Below are 25166 nucleotides of genomic sequence, written 5' to 3'. Positions count from 1 at the left end.
ACCCGAAACACCAGAGGCATTACAAGTGCGTTGTCGGCCTTTTGGGGGTCAGGAATTTAAAGTAAGCGTCCACAGGCCCGCATCGCACGCAACGAATTTTAATTTGTCTTGTATAGAAACTCATACAACTGCGTCCACTGATCCGCATCGTACGGACCGCATCATCGGCAATGCCTACATGCGATGCGTACCGATGACGATATACAGAATGCTGATGCCAAAAATCCGAGTGAAAGTGGTTGAAAAAAATCCGATCGCTGTCGATACAGTGAACGCAGTCTGAAAAATTAATCCGTTTAATGTGATCCGTCCGATGCGTACGTCTGCGGACGCTTACCTCTGTTTGTGGGTTGTTGGGGAATCGGGGATTGGAAGATTGGAAAGGAGGGTAATTGGGGCTCCGGTAACCTCACTCACACAATGTTGGTTCATGTCGGTTAGCGTGTTATAGCGTCGTGTTTCATATAATGAAGCTAAATGTAGCTATAAAGCTACCATAGGCGTAGCCAGGTTTTAGTTTCGGGAGGGGTTCAAGAAAGTCGACCCATTAAATGTGTGATAAAAAAAAACTTCCTTCACACAAAAACGTAATATGTAATAAACAGATTCATAGGTAGTCATAGAGACCTTTGCCAAACGGGGATGTACTATGCTAACTAGAAAAATAACGCTCTGTAATGTCTAGGTACGCATATTTCGGGGGGGGGGTTCAACCCCCAACGGCCATGTTACTAAGCACCTACAAAAATATTCTTAAGAAATGAAACCACACATTTATGAAAATACAACATTTTTTATTCTCACTTAGAGATAATCACAGTATCTTACATTTTTACATACAAACATAATATCGCCTCTCGCCGATAGAAGCGCTTGGGTAACAAAGTGACACCCCTATCTCTTAACTAAGAGTTACTTAGCTAAATAACGCCTTACTTTTAGGTGTCACTTACAGGCTGGTGAAAATTAAAATAACAGCACGATATTTTCGCGCGAACTGGACGCGGTGCCGTCACGTTTTTGTTTATAATGTCGGAAACAGAAACAATACAAAACTATTTATATGCACGTAGGACATAGCCGCCGTATCGCGTTGAATTCGCTTGTCACCGCACCGTTTTGTTCGCTTCTAGATCGCTCGCGCAAGGTATAGGTTGGTGAAAACGGGCTTAAATATCAACAGTATCCTTATTTTATGGTATAGGGGGCAAACGAGCTAACACAGCTAATGGTAAGCGATCAGCGCCGCCCATGGACACCCGCAACACCAGAGGAGACACAGGTGCGTTGCCGGCCTTTTAAAAAGGAATACGCTCTTTACTGAGAGACATGAGTCCCTACTAATCTATACTAATATTATAATAAAGCTGAAGAGTTTGTTTGTTTGTTTGAATTTTGAACGCGCTAATCTCCGGAACTACAGGTCCGATTTGAATAATTATTTTTGTGTTGAATAGTGCATTTATCGAGGAAGGCTATAGGCTATAAAACATCACGCTATGACCAATAGGAGCTAAGCAGAGCGGGTGAAACCGCGCGGAAGTAGCTAGTACATAATAATAACGCTTTGTGACGTACACACATACATAATCAACATTTTGGTATAAAATCACAATAATTTAACGTATAAAACTGATTATTTCTTCAACACCATCATAGGTTCACTTATGTCGAATGCTGAGACTAGTTCCTGCAACAAAGAAGAAAATATATCTAAATATATTTATTTATTAAGTATCACCAACATAAATACAGAAATATTGCACAGTGAAAATAACAGTTACATACACGTCTCGGGTTCGATTCCCGGGTCGGTCAAAGAATTTTCGGTTTTTCGAGGCTCACCGCCTATTACATGGTACATATAACACAAATGGTGAAAATTAGGTATACACTGTATAGCAGCATTATTTACGGGCCGTAATGCCTCTGCCTACCCCTTCGGGGATAAAAGGCTTGATGTTGCAATGAAAATAAAACTCAATCAACGCATAGCCTAAACCACTAGAAGGATCGGGCTGAAATTTAGCATGCAGGTAGATGCTATACCGTGTAGATATCCGCTAATAAAGGAATTTGATCAATTCTACTCCCAAGGGCATAAAATAGGGGATGAAACTTTGTCAATTTGAAACCGATCGGGCTGAGACTTTACATGCATAAAGCTACTATGACGTAGGTACGGTTTATTCACTACAAAGCTCTAGTTTCGAGTCACAGAGGGACTCTTCAACATTTTAAGATTAATTCATTTTCATAAAACAACGTCACGCCTTTTATCCCCGAAGGGGTAGGCAAAGGTGCACACGACACGTAATGCCGTCATACAATGTACACCCACTTTTCACCATTTGTGTTATAAGTCCCATGTAATAGGGTGTGAGCCTATTGCCATATACTGGGCACAGTTCCAGACCCCGTGCTATTCCTGAGGAAATTTCGAAAAAAAGGCCAGTAATCCTTTGCCCGACCCGGTAAACAAGCGAGAGACCCGTTGTCTGGCCGTCACATTTGCGACCACTCGACCATCGAGGCAGTATAATTCATCTTAATATATTTTCAGTAATAAATATTATTTATATACCTTTTTTTTTGTTGACGGGCGTATACCTTCAAAAGTCGCCTAGCTTTTTGGGAAAAAACTAGGTAGTGTGGGATTTTTACCGCACTAAAACCTAGTTATTATATATTATGTATATACCTGCCACCTCCGCATGTCTATGGAGACTATGAATTGTTTCTCCTCTGTCCTGTTCGACTCCTGCTGCTCTGTCGATAGCGGAGTTATGAACGGCAGGCCGTTTTGTTCATCTGTAAACATTTTACATAATTTATTTATTTATTTAATTGTTTGTTTAAAGGTAAATCAAGAGCTACATTAGATAAACACGATGTTTTCTTTCACTGTTTGTCAGTGGTGTCTAAATAGGCTTAGAAAATACATATCACTTGGAAAATGTCACATTGGTACACCCATGCATGAGAAGCGGGCGTCTTTAACTGCCAGGCCACCACGACTTGGCAACTAGGCATTTTTTATGGTATAAGCCGGTAAACGAGCAGACGTATCACCTGATGGTAAGCAATCGCCGCCGCCCATGGACACTTGAAACACCAGAGTGCGTTGCCAGCCTTTTGGGGGTTGGGGAATCGGGGATTGGGAAGGGGGGTAATTGGGCATCCGGTAACCACACTCACACAACGCAAGCGTTGTTTCACGTCGGTTTTCTGCTCGGCCGTGGTATCACTCCGGTCGAGCAGGCCCATTCGTGCCGAAGCATGGCTCCCACACTTGGTTGGTAGGTTTCGAACCCCTTATGCTTGGCCACCACGATTCGACAACTAGGCATAGGTAAATCCCGTGCAAGCGGCGCCAGCCATCAGACCACCACAGATGGGGCCCAGTAGGGCTGATGCCTGATCCGGAGCTGCGGATCACCTAGCGGGCTTACCGAGGCTCCGGCTCGAAAAGCAGGAGTAGGAACGGGATGGTTTTAAGTCAGTTAGAGTCTGACACTCCCTCTCGCCACGGCGGGAGAAATCATTGGACGATTTTCCCCCTTAAAAAATCAGGTATAGGTCTGACTTTTTTTTAAAATCTTTATTGATTAAATTTCTAGGCTTTTAATCAAACATGATCATGCCAGTCTCATCGTACCCAGAGAGAACAGAGCAGGAAAGGAAACATTAGCTTCTCTTTACGGGTTGGTCTATTAAGAGGACCCGGAGCCTCCTTTAGGTGCAGGTGGTGTCCACCGAGGCAGGGAGGTTTTAGTGAGGCAAAAATCCCACACTCCCTAGTATTTTCTCCAAAAAGCTAGGCGCATTTCGAAGGTTTCCCACGACAAAAAAAAATTATCTTTACGGACAAATTGATACACTTTTACAGCATCTTTAGCTTTGACTCTGACTCACCTAATGTAATAGAGACCTTCCCATCCCTAACGAGGAAGGAGACATGGTAGATGTTCTCGACGCTGCGACTGAAGCTGGTGGGGTCCAGCACGGCGTGGAAGTAGCTCAGCGGGGCGCGGCGCTGCTTGTACCACTTGTTTATGAAGCGGTGCACTTTGGTCACCATCGCCGAGCCTTCTTCTTGTTTCTCTAGCCTGAGGATTTTAGTAACACGATATAAATCCTATTAATATTATGTATAAGGTTCTGCTTGCGGTTTCACCTGCGTTTCCGGTGGATATTTTTTTATACCATCACCCCTTTATCCCTGAAGGGGTAGGCAGAGGTGCACATTACGGCACTGTACAATGTACACCTACTCTTCACAATTTATATTGTAATTCCCATGTAATAGGGTGTGAGTTTATTGCTATATATCGGGCGCAATTCTAGACTACGTGCTACTACGGAAAAACGGAAAAAAGCCCAGTAAAACTTTGTCCGACCCAGGAATTGAACCCGAGACCCCTGATCGGCAGTCGCACTTGCGACCACTCGACTAACGAGGCAGTTTATTATCTTACTTATATAATACACGCGAAAGTATGCGTGTGACTGAATTACCTACTCACGTCAAAACGGCTAAAGAGAATGAGGTTTAAGGTGGTTTTACTTTTTATCACACGGAAACAGGGGTGAAGCCGCAGCATATTAAGTAAATAAATGATGACCACGACTAAAATAAATGAATTAGTTTTACGGTAAAAAGGAGATAAGTCAATTTAATGTATTTTCTATCTCTTTGTTATTTGAGATTCACGAAATAAAAATACATTAAATTGACTTATCTCCTTTTTACCGTAAAACTAATTCAATTTATTTTATCCAACTGTGTCATTAACTCATTTTTCAAAATTTTTGACTCATCCCCTTTTACCTTGACACCACAGAAATTATCATTGGATCTCACCTGTCCACCTTCTCAGGTTCTTTAAGCTGCGCAGCCTGCTGCTTCTCAACCTGCCTGCGAGGGACGCGCGGCCTCTGCTCGGGCGGCGTGGGGGCGAACGTGCCGAACAGGTGCCCCACCACCGGCACCTCCAGGGGAAACGTGAACTGCCAGAACTGGGGGTTCTCTTGCTGCAATTTAAATGGTTATTTAAGGATTAATAAAAAAAAAAAATACCGGCCGAATTGAGAACCTCCTCCTTTTTGGGAAGTCGGTTAAAAATAAGTCGGGTTTTCCTTCTTGACGCTATAACTCTAGAACGGACAAACCGATTTCTCACGGTGTTGCCTTCGTTGAAAAGGCCTCGAGCTCTGTGAGGTTTATAGCAAAGAAAATTCAGGAAAAATTTAAGAGAAAAGCCGAAATACAGGAAAAATCATTGGTGGCGAAACGGAGTTCGCCGGGTTTGCTTTTATGTTAGTTTACATTGAAGCAGGTTGGAGACCGCAGTTTAGGATTGAGGCTTATCAGAGTGCTGTTGCCTGTCTCTTTATAGTCACCCAAGCACTTCTTGCGACACCCACAGACCCGGGGTGGTATGGGGTAGGGTGTCAATAAATCTGTGCTGCTGACCAAAGGCCTCTTCTCACAAGGAGAAGGTTTGAGTCGACGTGGTATCATTTAGATATATCTTAGAGAGTACATACTACATATAACTCGGATAAAGTCACATTTGAACTTGCCATTGGTAGGTTTTAAACAAGCACTCTGGGCCGACACGACATCAATAATAAAATAAATGATGTACTCACAATATGCTTAGCTAGCTCGTGTCGGTCGTACGTGTTGACGTTGCAGCTGACTGCCACGGAGCACCGCACCGTGATGTCACTGGCGGCGCGCATCACGCGCGAGTCCAGGTACTCCTCGCCTGGACACATACATCATCATGATCACAGCCGCCATGAGACTGCACTACTGGACTTAGGGCTATGATTACCAATTTTTTTAGAAGAATAGGCTAATAAAGAGTACAGAAAAAGAGGATATGAAATAAATTACAGTAGAAGCTCCTTATTCGCGCTTCCTTCATTCGCGTTTTCACTATTCGCGGATTGAAAAATTGCAATCCAATTCCTATATTCGCGGTCTAAGATTTCTTTATTCGCGGATCGAATCGAAATATCGGTGCGTAACCTAAAAAATACATTCGCTATCCTTTGTCAACGCGTCAGTAGAAGGATAAAAAAAATAAAATATACCTTGTTACAGACTACTGAACGCGCTCTCGTTCTGTTATCGTTCAACGTAAAGCAAACTTGTACTAAGGGTACTAAACTTAGGGCAGCGGTAACTTAAACCTAGAGGACTCTAGGCATCAACTCATAGGCGCCCTTAGCGCTAAGGCTCGAGGTACGGCTTTTTAGCTGAGCACTAGCCGTTTTGCGCCATGTTGCTTATTTGTCTATTTTTAAATTATTTGTATTGCCTGCAATATTTTACATTGGTGCATATTTTTATGTTGAAACAAATGTGCTTAATTGTAATATCTAAATGTACGAGTACACATGAACGCAATAAATAATTTGATTTGAGTATCAAATACAATGTCAGTTGTTCATGATTAAATAAATAAAAAAAGAAGTATTTTTTTCTTTCTTGCTTAATTATTTATGGCACCTCCACCACTCTTTAGGGTTATTTTCCACCAGAGATGTGTCATGTAATGTTGCTGTGGATGCGTTTGGCTTCCACCAATCATATTCATTGGTACATATAGCTTAGCACGAGTGGCAATAGACTCAGCTAAGCTATGTTTTTCATATGGAAAGATGCAAGTTATGGCTGGCTTCCGTACTATTGATATATCTGGCATCTTGACTTTGGGATCCCTCATGACTAACAGAAGTTCTCAATGCACTATGCAACACCATACTAGTTTAGTTTCAAGCCATGCTAGAGGCTCATATTCATGACCAATTGCTATACTAAGAAATGTTTGTGCAGCATGGAAATAAGTACAACGGTAACAGCGAACAAACCTGGATCCTTAATTTTCTCCTCAAGAGTAGACTCTGCAAATAGAGCCTTCGCCTCCTTGACCATCTCTCTGGTCTTATCCATACAGTCCACATTGTCATCAGCTTCATTTTCTGTAACATAATATAATATGGTTTTTCATACAGGCTGTAAACGGAAACTCCACAAATAAATGATGGTAAAAAAATAGTTTTATTTAAAAAATATTAAAGAATTGAATAGAATGTTTATTTTATATGTATAATACTACATGTAATCAACTGCTTAAGGCTGATGTTGCATGAATAACATGAAAACAAAAACGATTAAAATTATTAAAAAAGAAAATTGGTGTTTTTCAAGAGTGTTTTGTTTACACCCTCTATGTATAGGGCAGCAAATGAGAAGATAGAGCAATAGATGGTAAACAATCGGTGCCGCCCAACCTATTGGAGTTATAAGTAGGATGTCTTTTAAGTTTGATTGGGCGTGAATATAATATAATATTGCAAACAAAATAAAAATAACACGCCTACAACCATGTTTAACTAAAAAACTAAGCAATAGCAATATCAATATGATTGGTTTATTAATATTATTAATACTTGTCAAAGTACTTATAGAATTAGAAATAACCGGATAATCAGTGATAAAATGCTATAATAAATTCGTCATACATACCTAAAGTGGATAGATACTCCAGAATCTGTCTGTAACGAAGTTTCCTTTCAAAACTTTCACCAGTACTCGTCCTTGATACTTGAGAAGCCATTGTTTATTCTTTTTATCACAATTTTGATTTAATAAGTATAAAATTCAAGTTTACAAGCAAAACAACAATCGTAAATTCTTAACAATGTATTTTGACAAGTTTGAAATGTGACAGAATGAGATAGAGTAGCGCGCCATTATCTGATGAATGAAGTACGTTCGGAAATCTAGTAGAATCTGGAAGGTAATGAAAAGTTATCAAATTAAATTAAATCAAATCATATTACATCTTTGTTGCGGAACACGTTCTATGTTTTTCACATATTTAGATGCATTGTAAGATGTTATATAAATGTGCAGTAGTGCACGTTCCACCATTTAACCGTTATTTTTAGTATTAATTGAAAACTATGACATTTTATTTTTCTATCTTCTTCAACTTATAAAAGATTTTTTGACAAATCAAACCTATTCTAGCTTATTTTATTGTTTAAATTATTTTGAAATAATAAATGTTATTATTACATCATTTTTGAACGAATAAAAAAAATACAGTGTTGTCAGATTTTAGCTCATAGAATTTGGTAGATTTTAAATTGTATAGAGTTCTGATGACGAACATAAATCTTATTCATTATATTACTATAACTGTCTAATTTGTTTTCAATTTCAGATTTTTAACTAAATCTTGTTAATTATTTTATTGTAACTGTCTGAAATTAAATATCGAATTAATATTTAATTTAATTTTTCTAACTATAAATTGGGTATTTGATTTTTATTTAATATTACCATCATCAATCTTATTAGTTATTTTTTACTTGTTGCTAGGAATGCTAGGAAATTCTAGATAATAGGCTTTTCTGCAGTCGTAATCTGCTCTGTTTTGTGCATTTGTTTCCATTCTTATCATTTTGACGATATTGCTAATGCATTCTTCCAACATTGATTGGTTAGTTTTCATTTACTCAAAATATTCACGCTGTGTCTATAAAAGAACAATATCTTTCAATTAAAAAATGGTAGAATTAGTAGTTAATTCATAATTGCTGTGGTATCACTCACTAGCATAAAATTTGTTGTAGGAGTGCGCGGTTTAAAGACAAAACGTTGCATTTTAACGAATTTAATTGTAATATATTTAATATTTTTTATAATAAAATGTACAATAATCTATAGTATCTATAATATTAATGAAATTTCAGTATATACAATAAGTATTGTCGTGTCGTTACGGAACGTTTGTGACAAAGTTGAAAATCAGTGAGGTTATAAATTGCAAACATTTAATGAAATAAATGGATTCAGCGCCAGCACAAGAGGTAACGGAGCTGCTGAGACAATGGGAGGAGCAACACAATACACCCAATTTCGACCCGATACCAACTTTGACGAGGTACGTACTTTGTTTTGATAAGTTTTGCGAGAAAAAAAAATAATAATTAGCACATTGATATCCTCCCGTATGTCTACACATGTGGTTATGAGGTACAAATTTAAAAATAGAAGTCCCGACCATGCTGTTTTGTCTAATTAAAGCGATAAAGTCAATTTTAACTTTTAAAAAGTTTCGTATAATGTAAACAGGAAGTTGGAAATTTGTACGTAATTAGGTTCTTAGTAAAGGAATTTGATAAATATCGTTAATAAAGGTCATTAATTATCATTTTAATAACGTAAATTGTTAGTTTTTGATCAATTTCATTGTAAAGAAAAAATGAAACTTTGTTGACATTGTAACTTTTTTTTTGTTACCTCACTTTGGCATTGATCATTAGCTGTCAGCCAAGCTGTGAACTTTTTTATGAGACTTGGAGCAGTTTTGATGTAATTTGATGGAAATTGTTGCTAATCAGGGCATTATAGGATGTTAATGCAATTCTATTTGGAATATTGCACAATTTATTTACTATCAGTATATACTGAATTTATTTTTACGCAATATTTTTATTTGTCAATCCAAATTACTATTGTCATCATTGGAAAAATGACAAGCAGAAAATGTAAAACACACATTTTCTCTTATTCCATGATATGTTTTACTTAACAGAATTTTAAACTCCAATATCATGCTTTTTTTTAATTATTCATGTATCACAATCTTATTATTTTTAACCCTTGGTGTGCCGAAACATAGACCTACTTTACACACAGTGTGTTTACTATTGTGTCTCATATCACACAGACAAGAGATTAATACAAAATGTTCTGGTTATTTTTGAATAAATTCTAACATTTGAAACATGTACCATGTTAAGATTGCCACCAGCTGTTGTGTATTTAATGTACACAGAGCTACATCTCAAGCTATGCTTAACCAGCATAAACTGACCGTCATATGAACATGCGGAAAGATCATATAAAGCAAGACCATTATAAACTGGTTCTATATAACGCGATGGCTCAAGCAATAACCAACATGTTGCTACATGTTTTTTAAGATTATTTCATAATATTGTGAAATAATGGCATGTAATGCTGCTATACAATGTACACCCATTTAACCATTTGTGTTATAAAGTCCCATGTAATTAGGGGTGAGCCCATTGTCATATACTGCGCACAATTCCTGACTCGGTAGTACTACTGAGATATTTTCGATAAACAGAAAAACCCCCAGTAATACATGCTTGACGAGACCCCTTGTCTGGCAGTCGCATTTGCGAGCACTTGACCAACAAGGCTGTAAATATGGGATATGGGTTCCCTCTATCTGGCAGAATTTTAATGCTCCGAAATTTGTTTGGCATAACACACCTGGCAGAATCTTCTTTAAACAAATATGCATATGGCATAAAAATTGTTTAATATAATTATTGTTTTGCCGAATGTTTATATGTCCGAATTTACAAAGGCATACTTTTAAAATGGTAGAATTTTATTTGGCATAATTACGTTTGGCAAAGCTTAATTTTGCATAATTTTGTTTCACATAACGTTTATTTAGAGCGACGATTGTTTGGCATAATTTCACTTGGCATATTAAGAAGATGGTAGAATAAAAGTTAGTGAAGTGACAGAACCGAATCGTCTGCCCTACCCCAAGAGTGCATTTTAAAATCGCGTAGGCGCGGAGATTAGATTAGCGCGCGTGGGGCCGCCGGAGCCCCGCAGCGCCGGAGCCGTGACGGAAACTATGCTTGCTTGCTGCATGCTTGCTTGCATGCTGCATGCTTGCTTGCTTGCATGCTGCATGCTTGCTTGCATGCTGCTTGCTTACTTGCTTGCTTGCAAGCTGCATGCTTGTTTGCTTGCTTGTTGCAAGCTTGCTTGCATGCTGCATGCTTGCGTGATAGATGAGTCTTTCAATTATTATGGATATTAAAAGTATGCCAAAAGACGATTCTAACTGTGAACATTCTGAAATATGATGGTTCTACTTTTTAATTATTATGGTTATGAAATTTATGCCAAAAGACGATTCTGACAGTGAACATTCTGCAATATGATGGTTCTACCTTTCAATTATTATGCGTATCAATTTATGCCTAAAGATGATTCTGACTTACAAAATTTGCTGCGTATTTAATGTATTGTAAATGATGGTATACCAAATGATTTTCTGCGAAATGAAGTTTCTGCCATGCGTTGTTATGCAAAATAAAATTATGACCAAAAAAATTCTACTAATAAAGGTAGACCCATGGGATATATATCATGATACATTATGTTGTACCTTCGAACACTAGACCGAACACAATAAACACAATAAAAGATTGGCTTGTAATATTTATGCCATCACTGCATAAAAGACAAATAATATCTTCAAATATTCTTTAATCATGTCATGAGTGGTGCTATCTATATTTTTGTTTTTGTTTTTCATATCACACTAGCAAACCTGGCGAACTCCGTTTCGCCACCATAGAATTTTCTTAGCTATAAACCTCACAGAACCCGAGACCTTTGCAAAACCGTGGAAATCGGTTCGTGCATTCTGGAGTTATAGCATCAGGAAGGAAAACCCGACTTATTTTTATATAATAGATAGATAAAAATAAAAGAGTTTCCAGTTGAAATAGTTGAGAGAGCAAGGCAGTTAAATTAAATTTTTTCAAGTTATTTTATTGTACTAAGTTCTGTCAGTGGCTTTGTCTGTTTTATCCTATTAAAAATGCATAACCTACTTGGTACTCCAGGCTGTAATAGTTTTTTAAGAAACAATTTCCCATAATTGTATTTTCTTCCTGTTTCGTGGGTGCAGTAAAACATAAAAATTCATTTACACATTCAATATGAATACAAAACAATATGCAGATCAAGTTATTGAGTTATGATTAATTCCGTATGGCAGGCAAATATTACACATATTCAAAAATGCTTTCTGAAAAATACATATACATGGGGACTTTTAACATAAATGGTGAAAAAGTGGGTGTAGATTGTATAGCGACATTACGTGCCGTAATGCCTCTGCCTACCCCTTCGGGTATAAAAGGCGTAAAGTTGTACACACACACACACACTTTACAAAAAAAATAAATATACATATATTTTTAAAATGTTGCCCCACGATAGGATTTTCTTTTGTGTCGTGGGTGCGTTTACAAACATACAAGTTCACATACGCATGACATCCAGAGCCGAAACAATAATTTGTTGATCACACAAAGAATGGTTCCGTGTGGGAATCGAACCCGCTACACGTAGCGCGACAGTGCGCCAACCATACAGTCAAAATATTAATTTCCATTGCCATTTACAGGATAGCAGAAATAATAGAAGCGGAGACAGAGAACTTTATGAAGAAGGATCCGGACCCGTTCGATGAGAGGCACCCGTCCCGCACCGACCCAGAATGCGCGCTCGGCCACGCCCTCAAGGTCATGTTCAAGAAGGACAACTTTATGACTAAGGTAATAAGGGTTGTTTTTGAACAGATTTTTGTGTGGTAGAGCCATGATTTGGTATGAATGGGCCGGCTCGACCGGAGTGAAACCAGTAAACCGACGTGAAACAACGCTTGCGTTGTGTGATGTTGGGTTACCGGAGGCTTATTACATCCCCAATCTTCCAAATTCCGGATTCCCCAACAACCATTAAATTCCTAACCCCCAAAGGCCGACGTGTAAGGCCTCCTCTTGTGTTATGGGTTTTAGCGCAGGCAATTGCTTTTCATCAGTCGGTTCTAGAACCGCCTGATGAAACGCAAAAAGTAAACGAGCAGACGTCTGCTGGCAGACGGATCACCCGTCTGCTCGTTTACCGGCTTATACCATAAAAAACTCACGTAACTGCTTAACGAGGTATCTCGACTAGTTTTAAGCCACGCTAAGGACTTATATTCATGAGCAGCTCATCTAATGTGTTAATTGGGTAGTTTCCTAGGTCAAAAATAAATTATTTTGATATTTCAATATAATAAAATATCCCAAAATAATCGTATTTTCATTCATTCATTTGACGATATACTTATTTATTTAATTTTTCAAGCAAATTTTAGAGTAATAAGTATGCTATTGACGTAAAAATCTGATGACGTCATAATAAAGTATATCATAGAAAAGTAACGTTTTTGACATTTCGAATAAAAGTATTGAATTTGACTAGTAGGAAACTACCGTATTGAGTAGGACTCATGTTCATGAGCAGCAGATCTAACGTGTTATTGTTTGCCAACAGCTGGTGAACGACTACGTACGCGACACGTACTACTCGCGACAGAACATCACCGGCCGCGACGTGCACAAGCTGAACGTGGCCGCCTGCAGGCTCACGCTCGACCTCATGCCCGGCCTCGAGATGAGCGTCGTCTTTCAGGTAATTCTTAGTTTGTTTGGTCTTTTTTTTAAATCTGGAATATTATCCAATGGCTGCTCCCGCCCTTCTGCATAGGAATCTACACTTTGAAACGAGCAAATAGAGCAACTATATGACTGACCGACAGACAGACGTTATTAATATTATTATATTTGCTTTGACGTTCAAAAGTGCCTTCCTGGTCTATTTGAAATAAATGATTTTGACTTTGACTTTGAAAAGGTATGGGAAAATCATCCAATGACTTCTTCCAGGCCTAGGAATATTACAAGGTTGTCAGAATGGTCGATCATTCATCAGTGCAAGAGGGACGGAGCTATGTAGGTTGTATAGCTCCGTCCCTCTTGCACTGATCAGTGATCGACCATTGTGACAATTGTAATAGCAGACTAAGGCCCCTGACCGAGGCAAGTGGGAGTGTCAGACTCTTACTGACTAAACCACCCCGTTCCTACTCCTGCTTGTCGAGACGGAGCCCGGTAAACCCACTAGGTAGTCCGCAGCGATCAGGCATCAGCCCTACTGTGCCCAGTCTGTGGTGGTCTGATGGCTCTTTGAGGTGCCGTACGCACGAATCTGGATCTGCTCGGGCGGATCTGTCCTTGAAGCTAGGTGTTCGTTACAAACGGTAGCTTCAGAGATAAAAAAAAGTATATGTTATATTTTCTGACAGGTTACCTATTTATGGTTTAACTAGCTACTTCCGCGCGGGTTCACCTGATTTGCTTGACTCCTATTAATCATAGTGTGATGTTTTATAGCCTATAGCCTTCCTCGATAAATGCGCTATCCAACTTAAAAGGAATTATTCGAATTGGACCAGTAGTTCCGGAGATTAGCGCGTTCAAACAAACAATCAAACAAACAAACTCTTCAGCTTTATAATATTAGTATAGATTTGAATAAATGATTTGACTGTGACTTCGTCTCCAGGACAACGAGGCCCTGATCCACCGGCTGGTGAACTGGGCGACCAACTCGGTGGAACCGCTGCAGTGCTACGCCACCGGCCTGCTCGCCGCCGCCATGGAGGTGCAGGAGATCGCCACTAACTTTAGGTCAGTCAACACTATTCTACTTTATTATTATTATTTATGTTCTTTACATAATCACGGGACCACAGGGTCCCGGACCTTTGGAAGGCGTACGAGGGGCCGAAGCCAACTCGCAGAGGCCCGTTGAACAATTTTAATCTGAATGTAAGGGGACTATCAGCCGGCGATTATCCCTGTATGCACTATGGAAGTACACAAAGGACAATCCCCGGTTGATGCAGGACTATTGCGAGATATGGTAAAAGGAAATGATAGGGATATGGGTGTGGGTGGCTGTGGAATAGTTAACCGGTTAACTATGGGGACTATGGCCCCTGCCCCTGACCAATATTGAAAAATACGGATAAACAGGCAGGGGCAGGCAACGGCAGGGGCCTGACTCGCAAACTCAATAGTGGGCCCCCGGAAACGGCCGCTAGCATGTAACGACAAGGGAAGCAACATCCGTTGAGCTGCTTGAGGAAGGGGGGCATCCCACGGCTACTACGGCTACTTTATTATTATTATTTATTTATTATAATAAAAGAAATACAGCATTATATTTAAGACAATCTCCCACAAAACCGGTTTAGCGGTTTGACTGTGGGTGTTGCTGTTGTTGTTGTTGTTCCTTTACTTATCACTAGTGTTGCCCAGCAAGAGTCTTGCAAGTCTCGCATTTACCAATTAGCCAACTTTATTTTTTTATACGATTATGATTTAACTGTCTTAACTACCCGGCAAGAGTCTTGCAAGTCTCACAAATAAATTCCTATTAGCCTAATGCTATTTTTTATATGTTAGGTGCTTTTGATCTTACAATGACGAAACAGAGTAGCTAGTATACTATATTTTGAGGTTGTTTAATAGCGGCCACACCTTACAATATAACTGTATAGTTAAATCTGCAAGTTAAATCTTAGTTAATACTACAGTTAATACAGTTAAATTATAATCGTATAAAAAACTAAAGTTGGATAATTGGTAAATGCGAGACTTGCAAGACTCTTGCTGGGCAACACTACTTATCACCTTACAGAATGTTGCGCTAAGTTTTTGTGTCCCCTCAATCTTCAAAAGGCTGGCAACGTTATTGTAACTGGCTACAATGTGTAGCGGGTTTGATTCCCGCACGGTGATTTTCCAGCAGAGATGTGCTATGTAGCTATGCTACAATCATGACTCCATTGATACTAAGCTATATAGCTGTGCGAGAAAGATGCGCAGCTGAAATATGCGATGTATTGATAGTAGGGAAGCCAGCATTCATCTTTCCATATAAATTAACTTACCAATGAATATGATTGGTGGATGCAAAACGCATCCACAGCAATGTAACGTAGCACATCTCTGGTGGAAAAGCACACTAAAAATGTTAGTAGTCCCTGCTGAAATATAAGTTATCAAGCATTTAGTTTGCATAGTGAATCGGGTTTGATTTCCACTCAAAACTACTATTCATGTAATCCAGTATTAATTATTCTGTGAGTTTGTTAGTTTGTGTATTAAAATGTTTTTTATATGTTTCAGGGATTTAAACGCTATGCTAGTACCGCTAATGCTAAGGAGGCTACACGCTTTAAGAGAAGACAAAGTAAGTCATAATTTAATTTATATATTTGAATATACATATTATTATTGTATAGGGTGACTGGGTAATTAGTGAACGATATTTAAACACGTGATTGTACTCATGATTACAAACAACTTTTCCAAAGAAACTTTTTTTACATACTCATTAGTTTTGGTTTTATCACAATAACAAATAAACGAAAATTCTTTAGCACGCGCGTTTAGGTACTCAAATGTGGTACGTAATACTAGGTGTTAAATACATATACACGGTAGTGCGGGCGCCTCGCGCAACTTACTGATTATTAGCACGCATGCAAATTTTGAAAGAAAATGCAGAAGTTAGAATATTAAATCTAGAGTTTGAGCCCACTTCACACAATGGAGATTTGGGACGATTGTTAATCGTCAATTACAAAACAACTAATTTTCATTAGCACGCCCGCTGAGTTCCAATATTGATTACCACTTTTAGACATCTTTCGTTGATTTATTCACGTCTGTCCACACGAAAAGAAGTGTTTTTTCCAAAGGGGAACTGATGATGAATATTAATATATTTCTGCTTACCCCGTTCCAGCAGAACAACCAGAACGTGGTGACGCCACCGAACCAGACGCGACACTTCGCGCTGGTTCGACAAGAAGCGGGGGAGTGACATAGAAGCGCACCGGACCTCGTAAAGATCACATTAGAAGGTAAATGCCATAGGATGACTTACAATCAATCTATTCTAATTCATTAGATACGTTGCTGGGAGAACTTGAACCACCAACCAGTGGATCACTTCGCGCAAGCATCGACAAGTAAGCGAAACGGCAGTCAAGTGCAACGGACCATGGATAAGCAGGTATGTCCATTGGATGACTTTAATCAATCTATTAATATAAATTAACCTTGACGCTCAAATTAAAATATCTATACTTCAATCTACAGACACGGAAACCGAAATGAATATTAATATATTCCTGCTTACCCCGTTCCAGCAGAACAACCAGAACGTGGTGACGCCACCGAACCAGACGCGACACTTCGCGCGCTTCGACAAGAAGCGAAACAGTGACATCAAGTGCAACGGACCTAGTAAAGATAAGAAAGGTATGTGCATTAGATGATTCAATCAATCTATGCTAATATTATAATACGTGTGGGAGAGCCATGAACCACCGAACCAGACGCGACACTTCGCGCGCTTCGACAAGAAGCGAAACAGCGACATCAAGTGCAACGGACCTAGTAAAGATAAGAAAGGTATGTCCATTTCCTGATTCAATAAATCTATATAATATTATAATAATGTGGGAGAGCCATGCTCGGCACCAATCATAGCTCGACCAATAGTGATACATTCAGAATACGGAATGTAAAGACAAACTCAATACTCGTTTGTGAGTGATTCAATATCCACGCAATCGATGCAACGGGCGAACTAGTGTGAGTAAATTCGAACTCCCAAAAAGCCGGTAACGCAATGTCGATCGATCTGGATTTTTCAAGAGAATGATGCGGCGGCGAATTTAAAACCTAAATTCTGCTTAAACCCAATATCAAGTCAGGCTGAAGCTAGATAATAAGAGAACCTTTATCAAATTATCTTAATTTATAAAGCTGATGAGTTTGTTTGCTTGGAATCCGGTTTTTGCATCGGACTACAATGTGGGTCTCCAGTCCCAGTCTAGAGTAAAACGCTCTTAAGCAATGTGCGCCTCACCATCTAACGATTACAATTGGCGACTACTTACCATCAGGTGTGCATCTGTAGTCAAGCATTAGTTTTTGTCGCATTAAATTCAAAAAAACTATCGTCAGTAATTACTGGTTAGTTTCAGTGGCAGTATCCAAAAGTCATTCATTTCCCTGGGATCGCGGTTAATTGTTTTTTTCAAAGACTACTGTAGTCCTTGCAATACCGGAGTTGCTCCTATGGGAGGTTGTAAAGAGGAGATTTAGTCTACCCTATAATAATTAATAATAATGGTTTCAGATCGTGCCAAAGACGAGGGCGGTGGGGGAGACATGTTGGTGGACGAGACTCCCCCGCAGGCCAGCAGAGACCCCGAGACCCCAGTCAAAAATTATAGTAGTAAGTATAATCCTAATTATAAATATGAGGACACTAGTGATACGTGCTTGCTTGAGATCACTGACGTTTAATATTATTTGTAAGTAAAAGTGTGCAGGCTCACGCATACGTGCAATTCAACACTTATTTTGTTGAACCACGTCTAAACGGCTGAAAGGATCGGGATGAAATTTGGAACAAGATTTAATTGCCCGGTTACTCACGGGTTCGATTCCCACGGAAACAACTCTTTGTGTTATCCACTAATAGTTCTTCCTTGTTGTATGTGCGTGTAATCTGACTGTACAATTGCAGACGGTATGGACAATCGGTTGCTGTGCAACTTGTAGCGGGTTCGATTCCCGCGCGGGGCATAGGATATTTGTTCCGGGTAGGTTATGTTTAAAATTATTATAAATCCCTCTTTTCTTCCCTTTCAGGCCCAGCGAACGCATGTTCTCCCCCCTCTCAGTGGGGGATGATGTCTCCCCCCCCTCGGCCGCCGCCCCTACACCAACACGAAACGTCCTCCAACTCCAGCTGGGCGGAAATGGAAACATATGTTATAGGTAACACCATTTTTAACCGACTTAAAAAAAAGGGAGGTTCTCAGTTTGACCTGTATATATGTACTATGTACGGATGTTTTTATGTTATGAACCGGTAAACAAGCAGACGGATCACCTGATGGTAAGCAATCGCCGCCGCCCATAGACATTTGAAACATGGAGGTGTTACAAATGCATTGCCGGACTTTTGGGGGTTAGGAATTTTACAGTTGTTGAGGAATCGGAGATTGGGAAGGGAAGTAATTGGGCCTCCGGTAACCTCACTCAAACAACGCAAGCCTTGTTTCACGTCGGTTTTCTGCTCGGTCATGGTATCACTCCGGTCGAACCGACCCATTCGTGGCGAAACATGGCTCTCACACACTGTAATGCAACGTCAATCTCATTTTAAACTCGAAGGGGTATTAGAGGTGCAATCATTACGGCACGTAATGCCATTCTACATTGTCAGGTCCCACTTTTTACCATTTCACATGGCTCTCACACATCTCGACAATGTCATGAGACTAGAATTTAAACTTAAAACGGGATATTTAACATGTTTTTCTTTATTTATGAGTTTCCGATACTGGCATTTCGGCACTGTTGACAAGCGCCATGATCACGGATAAACTGATGTTAACAACAGAAAGACATGGTAAATATCCATTTTTTAGTTTCAATTCTAGTGTTAGTGACCATGTCAGATTACGTAAAACTTAAATCTCATGAGAGAAATTAAGATATAGGCCTCACAGAAAATGGACGTGATACAACGCTTGCTTTGTGTGAGTGAGGTTACCGGAGGCCCAATTCCCCCTTCCCAGTCTTCCCCATCCCCAATCCCGAACAACAACCCTTAAATTCCTAACTCTTAAAAAGCCGGTAACGCACTTGTAAAGCTTCTTGCGATTGCTTACCATCAGGTAATACGTCAGCTCGATTACCGTCATGTCCCATAAAAAAAAATGATAATACATATATTATAACTATGTCTGTACGTTTCCAGGTAATATACAAATTCACCCTCCGACGGACGCCACCAAACAGATGCTCATACTACGGTACCTCACACCCATGGGGGAGTATCAAGAGGTAAGCTATTGTGTCAAGTAAATAGTGGCGTAAATAAGCCAATTATTCTATTAAATACCAGCAGACGCATCAAAAAATATTTCAAGACCCTTGATCCAGCCGTTAACAAGACAAACAAACAACAATTCATTTATACTAGTGGTCGCCTAGTGGCCGAAATTTGACCATATATGATTTAATTTACAATACTACTTAACGTACATTGAAGGATAATTTTTATTTAATTCAAACTCTTTTATAAAACTCTTTTCATATGAGACGTGAGAATATCATCGCAATGTCTATCGATTTTGACGTTTTGTCAAATACGATCAGATACTATGCATGTGGCGTAATGTTTTAGCCAATTTAATGTACTTTATAAGCATTATTTTTGAAAAATATTAGCGCTATGCACTTACCTACACATAAACTATAAGTATACCAAATTTTATGTTAGTACGTCCGCGCAATTTTCGTAAAATGTGGTTCAAAGTTTTTGCATCACGTATTAATATATAGATTGTATAATGTTAGTTAATGGCCACTCCCCGCGGTTTCACTGAATGCTCGTTTCATTGGCTGCCGTGCAATGTGTAGCGGGTTCGATTCTCGCACGGAGCAACTCTGTGTGATCCACAAATTGTTGTTCTGGGTTTAGATGTCACGTTATGTGAACTTGTATGTTTGTAAACCATCACGACACGACTCCTAGTGTGGGACAACGTTCATTCGTAAAAGGAGCAATGAATTACAAGCACCTTTCACAAAGATTCAGCCTTTCTAACGTATTTACCTAACAGACAAACGTATTTTGTTTCCAGTTCCTATCGCACGTGTTCGAGCAGAACGCGCTGGGTTTGATCCTCGGGTACCTGAACGTGCGCGAGTCCCGGGACTCTCGGCTCGCGTTCGAAGCGCTCAAGTACCTCGCCGCTCTGCTCTGCCACAAGAAGTTTTCCATCGATTTCATTAATATGGGAGGGTTGCAGGTAAATATCAATAACCTTTATTGTACACCTTCAAATAAATGAAGCTTAGGTTAACATCTATGAAATGATGTGCACAAATCCATAAATAAATATTTCACTGAGAAGGAGTTTCAATCGTTCTGCAAGGTCCTATAATCATAACGTATCTTGTATAGCTAAGCCTTCCTGTTAAATGCGCTATCCAACATAAAAAGAATTATTCGAATCGGACAGTAGTTCCGGAGATTGGCCGCTTTCAAACAAACAAACTCTTCAGTTTTATAATATTAATAGATTTATATCTATCATCACGCCTTTTATCCCCGAGGGATAGGCAGACGAAAGAACGTAATGCCGCTATACAATGAAACCCACTTTTCACCATTTGTGTTATAAGTCCCATGTAACCGGGGTGAGCCTATTGCCATATACTGGACACAATTTCAATATCAGTGCCCTATTGAGAAATGTTGAAAAGCGGAAATATCCTAGCAATTAACAACGAAACAAAATCAAGAACCTGTCTGATACCATGGGGGTAGGCAGAGACAATGGAACGCCAATTGCTACGATTCTTACACACGTCTTTCGCTTCATCAACAGTCATCAGTCTTTTCATGCATGCTCGTCGGTCTTTTTCTTCTCCTCTAAAATATCTTCTATTTATTTCGTTGCGGGATCCAAGACAGTTATTCATGCGTTTGCGACGCGTCAGACTTCAGTGTTCCGGTGTTTTCATGGTTAGTATCTACTATGTCCACGTCCTGGTGCACAGGGGCCAATTGCTTGAGCTTAATGGGAGACCTCGGGCTTGTCAACTTAAAAAAATGCTCATTCGTTAAGGGTACGTTTAATTTGGCACTTCTTTAATATATCTTCTATTTGGTGTTTGCAGAAATTCCTGGAAGTGCCTAGACCGTCGGTGGCCGCGACGGGAGTGTCGATCTGTCTGTACTACCTCGCGTACTGCGAGGATGCCATGGAGCGAGTCTGTCTGCTGCCCAGGAAGACCCTGGCTGATCTCGTCAGGTATGTTGATTATGGTAAACATCCACATGACCCGCATGCACGCATTGTCAATTGAATCGATCAAACGGGTAAATTTTTCAGACTGCGTCCAGCCGTATCGGCAGCGTTAAGTTGCCGACGCGAGTTTTAGCAATGTGATTGCCGATACCACTTCCATTCGGATTTTTGGCATCGGCATTCCTCTATGACGTCATCGGTACGCTTCGCATGTAACATTGCCGATGAGCGGTCGACGTACGAAGCGGATCAGTGGACGAAGTTGTATGTGTTTCTATACAAGACAAACTAAAATTCGTTGCGTACGATGCGGATCTGTGGACCTTTAGAAGAAGCAAATACAAGAGATGTCATAACTGGATTTCCCTTTAACATAAAGTGACACTTTACAGGGAGCGCGGTACGTTATAACATGAAGTCCCGTACTATAAAATTGACCACATTTTAATGTGCCACTTTCTGATCGCTTATCACCTATTTACACGTTTTTACTTATACATATATCATTGGGCTGGGCAGTTTAATCACATTATGGCATCCCCTCTTTGTACTTGTTTCACGATATTTACTTACTAGATTCTGCCAGCGGCTTTTCCCATGGTCCCGTGGAATAAAAATTATCTAATGTGTTATTCCAGACTATAATTTACCCCTGTCTATTCTCGCACTGTATTTCGATATAAATAATGTAGTATATGTATATAATGATAATAAATGATTTTTGACTGCCTCGTTGGTCGAGTGGTCGAAACTGCGGAAAGGGGTCACGAGTTCGATTCTCGGGTCGCGAGAAGTATTGCTGGGGATTTTTCGGTTCTTCGAAAATTTCTCAGTTGTAGGAATTGTTCCCAGTATATGACAATAGGCCCCTATTACATGGGACTTATAACACAAATTATGAAAAGTGAGTGTACATTGTACAGTGGCATTACGTGCCGTAATGTGCGCCTCTGCCTTCGATGCGATATATGCATAATATAATAATACTAGCGGACCCGACAGACGTCCTGTCTACACGTCTTTAATTTGAAAATTTGTCGGATCCAATGTAAAACATTCCAAAATCAACAACTACTAATAAATTAAAAATTAATAAAAAAAAAAACATTGTCCAGCGGACAAAATTGTGAATCTAAACCATTCTCAGATCCCCTTGAACACACACAAAAAAATTCATCAATATCGGTCCAGTTGTTTAAGAGAAGTTCAGTGACATACACACTTACAGAAGAATTATATATATAAAGATGTATGTATGTTTGTATAAGGGGCCATCCATTAATTACGTCACACGTTAAGGGGGGGGGGGGGGGGTCGACGAAGTGTGACTTTATGTGACAAGGGGGAGGGAGGGGTCTTAAATTTCGTGACGTCACATTTCAATTATTATAATTTAACTGTTAAAACACGAACTTGAAATGAACTATGTATTATCGAAAAACTCAAAAAGTCACACTAAGGAGGGGAGGAGGTCACAAATGTGACCAATTGTGACAAGGACGGGAGGGTCAAAAATCATGAAATTCGTAATGTACTGATGTACCTAGTACATAATTATATTAATATTGTAATGTGTGTGTTCCCAGGTACGCGCTGTGGCTACTGGAATGCTCTCACGACTCGGGCCGCTGTCACGCCACCATGTTCTTCGGTCTCTCCTTCCAGTTCCGCGTCATACTCGAGGAGTTCGATCATCAGGTCAGTTCCTACTTCTTTTTATAGTCCAGGAGGCTATTAGCAGACAGATCACCTGATGGTAAGCAATCGACGCCGTCCATGGACACCGGCAACACTAGAGGAGTTATTAATTACTGTGTTATCGGCTTACTCACGTAATTGTTTGACGAGGAACTCGACTAGTTGGGCGCGAAACTCGAGTCGCCAGTAGCAGCGCGACAATCGCCGCGTCGTGTGTCGCGGAATATAATATAAGTCTCTAGCATGGCCTGAACTAGTCGAGTTCCTCGTCAAACAAATACGTGAGTAAGCCAGAAGTGTAATAATAATATTTTTCAAAAATGATAACATAATAATTAATTTAGTATGTCTCACGAAAGTTATAATAAAATTATTATTTCCTCTCTTCCAATTACTTAGCAATAGTACTGTTTATGCTTTTATAGAACAGTTTATACAGTTAGATATAAATATGCCCGATGACGAAAAAACTGCGCTTGAGGGAGACCGTAGCGCGTCCGTGTCGGCGCCGTGTCGTTGCGGCGCCCTGCGACTGCAGCGTGGCCGGCCGCGCACGGAGGTCCCGGTGACCAACTGATTATGAGATCTGAGGGCTTCTATTAGTACACGCTTTGCTTAGAACAAAATCTAACAATCTCAATAGCGTGGATGACTAATTTTTATTTCAATGCCCGTCTTGTAGATTATTTTAAAAATATTAGACACGTACTTTTCATTTTCTTACGGAAACAAATACTTTCGAAGATATATCGATTTGAAATATCGCGTGATGTCACTTCTAGGTAAATTTTATACGTAGAAATGACGTATTTGCTCCCACTCCTATAGAAACTTTGATTCGTTTTATCTAATTATATTTCCATCTTCGAACCACAAAACGATCGGCGAAGCGCTACCGCTTCATAGTAGATATCCCACCCACTCGCACGAAGCGCTTCGCTTCAAGCTTCCTTGTACGAACTGCTAGGGAGTGGAACTCCTTGCCGGAGTCTGTGTTTCCTGATGGGTACAACCTGGGTGTCTTCAAAGCCCGAGTGAATAGGTTGCTTATGGGCAGACGTGCTCCACCGTAGGCCGCATCATCACTTACCACCAGGCGAGATAGCGGCCAAACGTCGACCCACCAAATTAAAACAAAAGTATTGTTATCTTATAGGACAAAATAAAAAAAAAAAACACATGTCTAATATTTTTTCATTACCTAACTGACGGACTAAATAGATTATTGGAAGTATTGTTATTAGAACTTGAGACGGTATATTTACCATGTTTATCTATGTCGATGGGGTTCCGACAGTTCATCCGTATCACCCCATCGACATAGATAAACATGGTAAATATCCCGTCTCAAGTTCTAATAATAGTGTTAGTGACCATATCAGTTTAAAAACTTATATTGGAAGTATTGTATTTTTTCTTTCTCTCTTTCTTTCTATTATAAATTTTCATACTCCGTCATCATCCCTATTATGAGTTTATTACTGAACATTTTCCCCATATACTTTAAGGACGGGCTCCGCAAACTATACAACGTGATATCAACCCTGCCGATACTGAGCGCGGACGAGGACGAGTCGCGCGTGTCCGAGGACGAGACCTGCGCCGCCCGACAAATCGTACGACACGTCTGTGTCGCACTTAGAAGGTATGTCGCAAGTCGCATAGGGTGACTGGTAATTAGTGAACGATATTTAAACACGTGATTGTACTCATGATTACAAACAACTTTCCTGAAGAAACTTTTTTGTTTATTGTTTTATTTTTATCACAATAACAAAACAAAAATTAACACGCGCGTGCTTTCGCATGATCAGCTGTTAGGAGTGAGGCGCCCGCGTTATCGGAAAA

The 25166-nt window shown here is 39.7% G+C and overlaps 2 protein-coding genes and 1 long non-coding RNA gene across 3 annotated transcripts in view; 1 reads left to right on the top strand and 2 right to left on the bottom strand.

Moving 5' to 3' along the window:
• Positions 1-25166, bottom strand: part of LOC126912285 (uncharacterized) — a 129568-nt gene that overhangs the window by 79762 nt on the left and 24640 nt on the right. The gene's annotated exons all lie outside the window — the stretch shown is intronic.
• Positions 1440-7769, bottom strand: LOC118278580 (non-structural maintenance of chromosomes element 4 homolog A). The gene is made up of 7 exons (XM_035597853.2): positions 7544-7769; positions 6886-6996; positions 5656-5774; positions 4865-5034; positions 3916-4109; positions 2702-2811; positions 1440-1690 (listed from the first exon to the last, which is right to left on the bottom strand). Exons 1-7 carry the CDS (start codon positions 7632-7634, stop codon positions 1637-1639), a joined length of 849 nt encoding a protein of 282 aa, XP_035453746.2. The 5' UTR covers positions 7635-7769; the 3' UTR covers positions 1440-1636.
• LOC118278579 (protein mahjong) overlaps positions 8628-25166 on the top strand; it is a 45822-nt gene continuing 29283 nt past the window's right edge. Inside the window, exons 1-13 of the mRNA XM_050703831.1 lie at positions 8628-8969; positions 12279-12429; positions 13196-13333; positions 14267-14391; positions 15898-15961; positions 16926-17037; positions 17924-18022; positions 18442-18570; positions 19559-19644; positions 20448-20615; positions 21490-21623; positions 23207-23318; positions 24827-24963. Coding sequence (XP_050559788.1) covers positions 8872-8969; positions 12279-12429; positions 13196-13333; positions 14267-14391; positions 15898-15961; positions 16926-17037; positions 17924-18022; positions 18442-18570; positions 19559-19644; positions 20448-20615; positions 21490-21623; positions 23207-23318; positions 24827-24963 — 1553 coding nt within the window. The 5' untranslated portion in view covers positions 8628-8871. The remainder of the gene's footprint in view (positions 8970-12278; positions 12430-13195; positions 13334-14266; positions 14392-15897; positions 15962-16925; positions 17038-17923; positions 18023-18441; positions 18571-19558; positions 19645-20447; positions 20616-21489; positions 21624-23206; positions 23319-24826; positions 24964-25166) is intronic.

This window comes from Spodoptera frugiperda, chromosome 24, assembly GCF_023101765.2.
Source record: "Spodoptera frugiperda isolate SF20-4 chromosome 24, AGI-APGP_CSIRO_Sfru_2.0, whole genome shotgun sequence".
Taxonomy (NCBI): Eukaryota; Metazoa; Arthropoda; class Insecta; order Lepidoptera; family Noctuidae; genus Spodoptera; species Spodoptera frugiperda.
This window is presented reverse-complemented; position numbering and strand designations above follow the sequence as displayed.

What these genes read in the sequence shown, in the direction of transcription:
- LOC118278580 (XM_035597853.2), bottom strand. Translation starts at nt 7,634, where the DNA reads ATGGCTTCTCAAGTATCAAGGACGAGTACTGGTGAAAGTTTTGAAAGG. An exon ending in GGAGAAAATTAAGGATCCAG is followed by an intron (nt 5,775 to 6,885) that starts GTTTGTTCGCTG and finishes GTATGTGTCCAG; the next exon opens with GCGAGGAGTACCTGGACTCG. An exon ending in ACGAGCTAGCTAAGCATATT is followed by an intron (nt 5,035 to 5,655) that starts GTGAGTACATCA and finishes TTTAAATTGCAG; the next exon opens with CAAGAGAACCCCCAGTTCTG.